The 9397-nt window shown below is 44.8% G+C and overlaps 1 protein-coding gene across 5 annotated transcripts; it reads left to right on the top strand.

Moving 5' to 3' along the window:
* The first annotated feature begins 841 nt into the window (after positions 1-841).
* Positions 842-9095, top strand: LOC123119960 (uncharacterized). 5 transcript variants are annotated; one of them, XM_044539946.1, is made up of 3 exons: positions 862-1089; positions 1920-2094; positions 7228-9095. In XM_044539946.1, exon 3 carries the CDS (start codon positions 7235-7237, stop codon positions 8852-8854), a length of 1620 nt encoding a protein of 539 aa, XP_044395881.1. In that variant the 5' UTR covers positions 862-1089; positions 1920-2094; positions 7228-7234; the 3' UTR covers positions 8855-9095. The 5 variants fall into 5 exon arrangements, with proteins under 5 accessions (XP_044395878.1, XP_044395881.1, XP_044395879.1 ...); XM_044539943.1 differs by lacking the exon at positions 1920-2094 and having other exon boundaries at positions 842-1089; XM_044539944.1 differs by lacking the exon at positions 1920-2094 and having other exon boundaries at positions 862-1245.
* Positions 9096-9397: the final 302 nt, after the last annotated feature.

Below are 9397 nucleotides of genomic sequence, written 5' to 3' on the forward strand. Positions count from 1 at the left end.
GAGAGGGCATTTGGAGTGCTTCAAGCTCGTTGGGGAATTGCCCATGGGGCTGTAATGATGTGGGAATCAGAAACTTTATGGCAGGTCATGACATGTTGTGTTATTTTGCACAATATGATTGTCGAGGATGAGGGCGATCGATGATGTAGCCCAAACCAATGATTTTGAAGCACCTGAAGAACAAGTTGAAATCCCGAAAGATCAAGACGCAACTCAGCTTATGAATTTTCTGCAGATGCATCAGAATCTTCAAGATCATCATGTGCACGCGCAGCTACTCAATGATCTTGTGAAGCATATGTGGACTCACAATGAAAACCAAAAAGCTTATGTTTGAGTTGTGCACTTAAAATAAATTATGTAAATACTTCGGTACCAACATTTGTTATTTACGCGCGACATTGACTTATATGATCGACGTGCATGAATTTTCATGGATTCGAGAGTTCGGATTTGAGACATGTGGATGCCGGTAGCTAAATATGAGGACCCGTTCGGATGCGCTGGGGCTGCAATGATGTGGGAATCATAAACTTTATGGCATGTCATAATATGTTGTGTTATTTTATACAATATTTTTATCGTGGATGAGGGTGATGGTGTAGCCCAAACCAATGATTTTAAAGCATTTGAAGAACAAGTTGAAATCACGGAAGATGAAGATGTAGCTCAGCTTATAAACTTTCTGCAGATGCATCAGAATCTTTGAGATTATTAATGATCTTGTGAAGCATATGTGAACCCATAAAAATTAATTGTGTAAACAATTTGACATGAATTTGCATGAATTCGAGATTTCGGATTTAAGATACGTGGACGCCGGGAGCGAAATAAGAAGTCCCGGGGCCGGATTTGCCAATGTTCTGAGGACGCTTACGAGGTGGTCATGTGACGTGAACCGTGCAATAGAGAAGAAACCATTTCCTCCCTATCCGCCTTTCCCCCCAACGTCCGCCGCGGAGGCCGTCTTCCCCTTCCCTGGAGTCAGCAGAGCCGCCTTCTCGCCGAAGCAGGCCCGCTACAACTAAGGCTTCCTCGCCTCCACCTCTACCTGGTTGGTGTGCCATCTGGACGCGATTCGTTTCGTCGGTAAGGAGACCCTAGCTTGCATGGATCCGGCTTCGTTTTGATCTTTCCTTTGCCGCGAGTATTATCTAATCAAACCGTGTGCCTCATCTACGACATCCGGTCCGAGTTGTCCCCATCCGACCGAGGCGGTGAGCATCCGCTCATGCTTTTCTTTTGGTATTAACCCTGACCTGGTACTTCTTATAGGAGTTTGTTTTCGCAATATTAGAATCGGCGGGTTCAGCTGAACCAGCATGCCCTGCTTCAAGTCTACCTCTTACCTTGGGTCTCTGATTATGTTGGTCCCGGGGATTCTTACTTCGATGTTGGTTGCCTTTTGTGTTCGTTATGTTTGTGATTAGGAGGCACATGTTATTTCACTATAGGAGATGTATGAAGTTAACCCTATTATGCGTTTATGCTTGTCATATTTGTTACTTCTCCTGTGTTTGGACATCTGTGGTCATCAAGTATTTGATTTGACCAAAACTCCAGCTTTCTAGGATATGGATTTCAGGAAATTCGTGCTATGCTTTTGGAATTTTATCTAGTGAAGTGATGGGAAATAATCGAATTTGAACTCAATTTGTAGGTGCCTGTTCATATATTCAATTATTGACTTGCATGGCATGCTTAGAAGGTGGTTATGATACTTTCATTGCATGCTATGAAATCTACTCATTCCAGTCATGTATGACTTTTGTAGAACTAGTGGATCAACATTTTCTGTATTATGCTTGTTCCCCAAGTGAGCTTTTTGCAACCATACCAGATCAGAGGCATCCCTCTTCTGCATATGAAAGTATTACATATTTATTGTTAAATAAATCTCATATCTATCATGATACAAGGCAACCTGTTGGATGGCCTGATATTCACGATTTTGAGGTGGATTTGATGTGAAACACGATGAACACGAAGAACATGGGAGAAAACTTGAGAGGAAACACTCACATATACAAGACCAAAGTACACAAATCTCGTGCCAAATAGAGATACACCTCAAGGATCCAACAACAAGGAAAAGTAAGTAACAAGGATAGTTCATCCCTAATCCAGGAGGAATTGGAGGTCTGTAGAGATAGTCTTCTGAAAAACTCTAGGAGAGATGGGTTCTTGGTAACCCAAATGGATTCTTCTCAAAATTGGAGGTCTTGATCTCCAAAGAAGAGGTAGATGAGCAAAGTGCTCTCAAAAACTTAGTCTAAACTTTGCTAACCCTAGATCTAAGATGGAGCACAAAATATATAGTCTAGCCATGAAGAGAAGGTAGGTGGGGAAAGTTACACGGGCTGTGGCCCTCTTCTCTGCGTAGACAAGTCGGACATTCCGACATAAGTCGGACATTCTAGTAGTATATTAGAGCTTCTCTCGTGCAGGCCTGGATGGTTTGATTTTTATGGCTTAATTCTCACGTGAGGTCGAAGGATATTTGCTGATACCTACGCAAGAGCAGCTAGCTAGCGACACACATGCTGCTTTCGGCCTTGAGACTTGGAGCGCATGTGCGCCTTGGTCTGCCGACGTGCGCCAAGTTGCTAGCCTTTTGATTTTCCTTGATACATGAGTAGCAGTGCTGGTGGATTGGATATCTTGATGCTTCAGCTTCAAGTGACTAGCGTGGACAAAGGTTTTGATGGGCAGCACGTGGCAGTTGGCCGCCAAGGCCGACAACCGCGTGACAACTATCAACACAACAGCGGTACATCAGTTACAGAGTTCTCAAATTGGAGAGCGGCGGCTGCCGTCGAGATCAATTGGATCGGGCTAATTGCTAGCGCCGCACTCAATCAGTGTCAACGCCAAAATTTCTTCTGACCCCGATCTGATTTGTCCGCTGCCGGTTTTTTTTGCCGTCGGTTGACGAGCTCGGAATCAATGTAGACGAAATAGCCCATCTGTTCTTTGAGTTCACCATGCGGGGCCTGCATGGGCCACCACTGTGAGAGTAGAATCCGACATATCCCTCGATCGGGTGTCCTAGCGAGGTGAGTAGATGGAGGGGAAACAGGAGACCAGATTTACCCAGGTTCAGGCCCTCGTTACGAGGTAAAACCCTACTCCTGCTCGTGTGGTATATTGCGATAGGGGTGTACAAATTACAAGATTTAACCGAGGGGTTGTTTGTTGCATATCGACTAGCTTGGCCCGGCTTATATAAGATACCAGGGCCTCTAGGGTTACATGGACCTAGTCAGCTATGTCGGTGGAGGGGAGTCCTCCACAGCTCGGGCTTCCTTGTCTTGAACAACAAGGCTTCCAAAGTCTTCCTTCTATAGGGCCATGGGCTGACATGATTGCCCGGGGCAGAAATTGGCCTAGGGGGCCTCGGGCCGGCCTACTTGAGCGACAATCAGAGAGGTGAGGCACCCTTTGGCCGTAGCACCGTCAGTTACGTTGTTTATGGGGCGACAATCACAACACATATGCCAAGTACCATCTTTCTTACGAACAATTCCTTAGTCTCTTCGAAGTTGACGCGATAAGGGGAGGAGCATCGGGAATGAGGTTGATCCTATGTTCAATCCCATGCAGTGGAGGTATGCCCGGTGGGAAAACATCCTCAAATTCCTACAAAACGCAAGTCACCACACAAGGAAGCGTGGGTGAATCGTTAGTCAACATGACTTCATTTTTGTACAAGAATACAAAGTATTTCATTTTTGTACAAGAATACAAAGTGAAGCACGTGTGATGGGCTCTGGCTCACATTCCTTTTTTGGTGGTTAAGAGGTTAATGTCCTTGTTGGCGCTCAACATGGAAGCACTCATTTTCGGCTTGTGACACTCACTCACTTTATGGCAGGTCACTCCATTACTAGACTCCCATATAGCATGCAAAGGTTGAAGCTTGCGATTTATTGACGATGATTTGACTTGCAGTCATCGGCCGAAGCACATTCCTTGCCCTTCCACTTGAAGCTATAGTGATTGGTGCGCCCATTGTGAATGACACTGCGGTCATACTGCCAAGGGCGTCCCAATAAGAGATGGCAAACGGTCGTAGCGACCGCATCACATCCCAAGGTATCCTCGTATGCTCCAATCTTGAATGGGACTTCAATAGTATGCTCAACCTTGATAGTGCTGGAATCACTTAGCCATTGCACTTTGTATGGATGAGGATGTCGCTTCTTTGCGAGATGTAACTTGGCGTGAAGTTCCTCACTTGCCAAATTGTGGAAATTACCACCATCAATGATGACCCTGATAGACTTTCCTTGGATGCCTGCTTAGTGTGGAAGATATGACATCTTTGGTCATCATCATTTTGTTGTTGAAGGTCAAGATCTTGGAGACAACAAGGGCGGGGCTTTAGTCGTTGTTGCAGAAGACTTGATCATCTTCGTCTTTGTTGACTTGTCGGTGTAGCTTCCAATTCTTCTTCAATATAAGATTCACTCTCCATCTTCATTGATGATCATGGTCCGCTTGGTGTGGCGCTAAATTGACTTGTGGCTGTGGCCCTTGTAAGTCAAGCATTCATTGCTTGGATTTTTGGTCGAGACCCTTGAAGGATTTGCAGGTGTAATTCTAGGCTTGGGAGCGCTTGAAAGGAGGACGACTTGGAGAGGTCGCCGGTACTTTGGAGCTTGATGGGGCACCACTAGTTGTTGTTGTCCGAGTATAAGGCGTCGTACTTGGTGAAGCTTGAGTGTTGGTGTTGAAGTTCCGTGAAGTGTAGGAGTACTTGCAGTACTTACATCTTCTTATACCTGTCGCTCCGTTTATGTTGTTTGGTGAACCAGCTCTAGCAAGTAGTTGTATGGTTGGAAATCCGCAATCCGCTTGATTAGGTGGTTGAGTCCATTGAGGAAGCGAGACATTGTTTGCAAATCGGATTCCTTCACATTGGCTCAGAGAATTGCGATTTCCATCTCCTTGTAGTACTCTTCGACGGTCTTGGTGCCTTGCATGAGTACTTGGAGCTTCTTGAAGAGGTTGCAGGTATGGTGCATGTGCACAAATCTCGCTCTCATGACTTGCTTCAATGGGGACTTCTCCTTGCTCTTGTCAATGTTCTGTGAGTTGTTCCCACCATATGAGGACGTACTCATCAAACTCGAGCGAGGCCATTGCCATTTTCTTCGGCTTGTCAAAGTTGTGGACACGGAAGATTTTGTCCACTTTGAGTGCCCATGATTGATATTCACAAATGGATGGCTCACAAGGGTAGTGGCAAGGAAGACAAAGTTGTGTGATAGAATGATATACCTCGTTGACACCTCTACCTTGACAAAATCGGAGGGTACCCGCCTTGCTTTTGGTGTTTGTGTCAAAAGGATGACATATCATCATCATAGCCGAGCTTGGTTGTTGATGGAGGCAGTGTAGATGTACTTGGCATTCTTGTCGAAGAAGTCGGACGTCGAAGCCAGCAAGATGCCCAGCTTGCTGGCGAAGTTGCTGAAGTTGTAGTCAAGTCGGACCAAGGTCGGATAGTCCGATATTCTGGACTAAGTTGGATAGACCAACTTCGCCTAGGCTGGTGTGGGTCAACTCGAGGAAGAACTCGAAATTGGAGGTAGGAAAAGAAAATCAAAGGCAGATCAACTCACATATCACCGGATCCATCTATCAAATCTAACCAAAACTCACTAGAAACAACAAATCGCTTGAAATCGTGTGAGACTATTTTTGTGGGGATTTTTGAAACTGGGAAGAACAAAAACAAATTTTTTCTAGAAATATGAGGGAGAGGGACTCCAAATCGTGGCAACCTGCACATGATACCAAGTGATACGGGGAAGCTGTTGGGTGGCCTGATCTTCACGATTTGAGGTGAAACACGATGAACAAGGGGGGAAAACATAAAGAAAACACTCACATAGACAAGATTCACCACCAAAGTACTCAAATCTCATTCCAAAGAGAAACCTCAAGATCTGAGGAATTGGAGGCGCTGATCACCAAAGGAGAGGAAAAGAAGGTAACAAGGATAGTTCATCCCCAAATCCAAGAGGAATTGGAGGTCTTGAGAGATAATCTTCCCAAATCTCTAGGAGAGATGGGGTCTTGATAATCCAAGAGGATTCTTCCCCAAAATGGAGGTGTTGATTACCAAAGGAGAGGTAGATGAGCAAAGCTCTCTCAAGAATTTGGTCTAAACTTTGCTAACCCTAGATCTGAGATGGAGTACGGAATATATAGTATAGCCCTGAAGACGTAGGTAGGTGGAGAAAGCTACACGGGCCTGTGGCCCTCTTCTCTGCGCGTAGACAAGTCAGACATTCTGACATAAGTCGGATAGTCTGACTTGTCGGATGTTCCGACCCCATGTCCAACATAGTATTGTCCTGATTCAGAGAGCAATGTGGTAAGTCGGACCCTATGCTGGACATGAAGTTGGAATATCTGACTTGTTGGACATCAGGTCGAATGTTTGAATCGGAACATCTGACTTTGTCCAGAGAGCATTTTGGTAAGTTGGACTATCCAGCAGGGTTTGGTCCTTGGTGATGTTCCTCGCTTCCTCTTCGAGCCCCTTCTTCTCGTTGCTTGAATCCTTCATATCTAAGAACGCACAATGTTCCCTAATGAGGTAGTAGCCACGTCTCATATGAGTGTATAGGAAGCTCTACTAGGAAGTCATGTCGGTTTCAATGGTTCAATTGGAGCTTGTGGGGTTGATGATGGGTTCGTGGTGATGTCCATAGGATACTCCGCATCATATCACCATGGGTTTATGGTTGAGGTTGCAGAAAGCCCCGCAAAAAAGAAGAAGTTGCGGAAAGCCCCATATCTTGGCCGGTGTTCACTTAGATTCAGGTTTTATGGGACTATGGCTGGACAAGTATTTGTCCTAATCAAATCACAACTTGATTGCAGCTCAATGGCAGAGCAGATTCACAAAAGAGGGAATCTCTACAGTAGGAAACTTTGTCAGAGACCACAGAAGGGGCTAAAATTGGTGGGGTTCCTTGAAACCTTCTTACCATAAAACCTGGGTTGAAGTGCCACTAGCTAAGAAACTTGGGGCTTTATTTATCTACGGTTTTGTGAAATTTATTCTCACTTTCTCAGGGAGATTAAAGAGAAATCTGTTTTTGTCTGATTTGACATCTGGTGCACCACACTTAAAATGCTACTATGATTAGTAAACATATCAACTTGACATATTCTTAGTATTCATCTTTTCTTTGCAATTTTATTATGCAGAAACATAATGTCTTTTGAAGATAAAGCAATGGCTAGTCGTATCACCTCGCCCTCATCAAAAGCTACGGTATCAGAATCAGATCTTCGGATAATAAATGTTGCATCAAATGTGGATCATTCTCAAGCAAATAACCAGGCAAGTGCAGTCCTCGGTCCAGTGGCTATCTTTTGGGACATTGAGAACTGCCCTGTTCCAAGTGATGTACGGCCAGATGATGTTGCTGGGAATATACGGATGGCATTACGGCTGCATCCTGTTGTTAACGGTGCAGTTACAGTTCTCTCTGCTTATGGAGATTTCAATGCTTTCCCTAGAAGACTCAGGGAGGGATGTCAGAGAACCGGAGTCAAACTTGTCGATGTTCCAAATGGGCGGAAAGATGCTGCTGATAAGGCTATACTGGTAGATATGTTTCTCTTTGCTCTGGACAATCATCCACCGTCATCCATTATGCTTATATCTGGTGATGTGGACTTCGCTCCCGCTCTCCATATACTTGGTCAGCGTGGATACACTATTGCCCTTGCGATTCCATCTTCAGTTACCGTCTCATCGGCTTTGAGCAGTGCTGGGAGTTTCGTGTGGGACTGGCCTAGTCTTGCCCGTGGTGCAGGCAGTGTACCCCCCAGATCCTTAGGGCATCGTGCTGCTGATCCTTTAGTCTGTCCTAACAGTGTAACACCGGGGAAATTTCCTGACATACAGACTGAAGAGGAGGCCATTGCTTATATGGGAACTTTTAGGAATGAATATAGTGGCAGAACAACCAGCAACCAGATTAATTGCTATAACTCTTCACAGGTCACCAGGGAATCATGCAAAGCTTTCTGCACTCTGGCGGATGGCAGTTGTGGCACCGGCACGTCATCGAGGTCACATCATGTATCAGGTGGTTTGAATGAAGTCCCAGTGATAGACCAAGGATTTACAGGCGAACAATCATGGTGGGTTCGTCCCGGTGATCTTCAAGGCTTGAAGGGTCAACTAATAAGGTTATTTCAGTTATCTGGTGGATCTGTTCCACTTGTCCGTGTTCCTTCAGAGTATTTAAAGCTGTTCGGAAGGCACCTGTATGTAGCAGAATATGGAGCTGTAAAACTTGTTCATCTTTTCGAAAAGCTGGCTGAGTCTTTTGTTGTCATAGGGAAGGGTCAGAGGAAGATGATTTGCCTACGCAATTCTGCTGATAGGAACATGAAGAAATATCCAAGCACACCAATAATTTTGAAAAATGAAAAGAGATTGAATGCTACTCTCGAGGAAGGTACTAGTGAAACATGTCAGCAGTTGAGCAGCTCATCAGAAGATCTCTCAGAGGATGAACAGAACATTAACCCTGACGTAGATGGAGCATATGTGTTTGATAGCCATCTATACAAGTGCAGAACAGAGGTCGAGGCTCTTCTTGTCTGTTACTTGTCGTGCCCTCTTCCACTCTCTCATTTTGAATCCCTGTATGAGCAACGGTACAAGAAGACTCTCGACTACCAGAGCTGTGGAGTTGATGGTCTGGAGGAACTGCTTAACAAGTTAAAAGATGTTGTCGAATTGAATGTAAATGAGATCAGCAACATGAAGTTCATCAAAGCCAAGTCACCAAAATGTAGTCCCTCAAAGCCATGTTAAATGGTGGTTGTCTTAATATCAGTAGTATAGTCACTTGAGTACTTAAGATTTTGTTTCCTCGCTGAGCATGTTTGTCAAGCACTGGGCTGACGTCTATTTTAATCATGTCGGTGGGATAGGTGCAGACGTGCAGTTGCACAGCAAATGCTTGCAATAATATCTTGTTCTGCTAATCTAATCGAATAGATGGTTGCTTCATTTATTGAATAGTGAACCATCTTTTGGCTGTTTGCCACTTGTATGCTTGGATACCTCATTCTTGTTAGGTTAGACATGACTTGTTTGTCGCACTGCTGAATTCAGAATTATTTTACTCCCCGGGCCAGTGCTTCTCGGAGTGTTGGTCCAAACTAGAGCCACTTGCAGCGCCATCTCGAAGAAATTTAAGGGCTGGTTTTAGTTGTACGTAGTGTTCATCCGGTGTGTCCTGAGAACGAGGTACGTGCGACTCCTATCGGAATTGTCGACACATCGGGCGGCTTTGCTGGACTTTTTTACCATTGTCGAAATGTCTTGTAACCGAGATTCCGAGACTGATCGGGT

Source organism: Triticum aestivum, chromosome 5D (assembly GCF_018294505.1).
Source record: "Triticum aestivum cultivar Chinese Spring chromosome 5D, IWGSC CS RefSeq v2.1, whole genome shotgun sequence".
Taxonomy (NCBI): Eukaryota; Viridiplantae; Streptophyta; class Magnoliopsida; order Poales; family Poaceae; genus Triticum; species Triticum aestivum.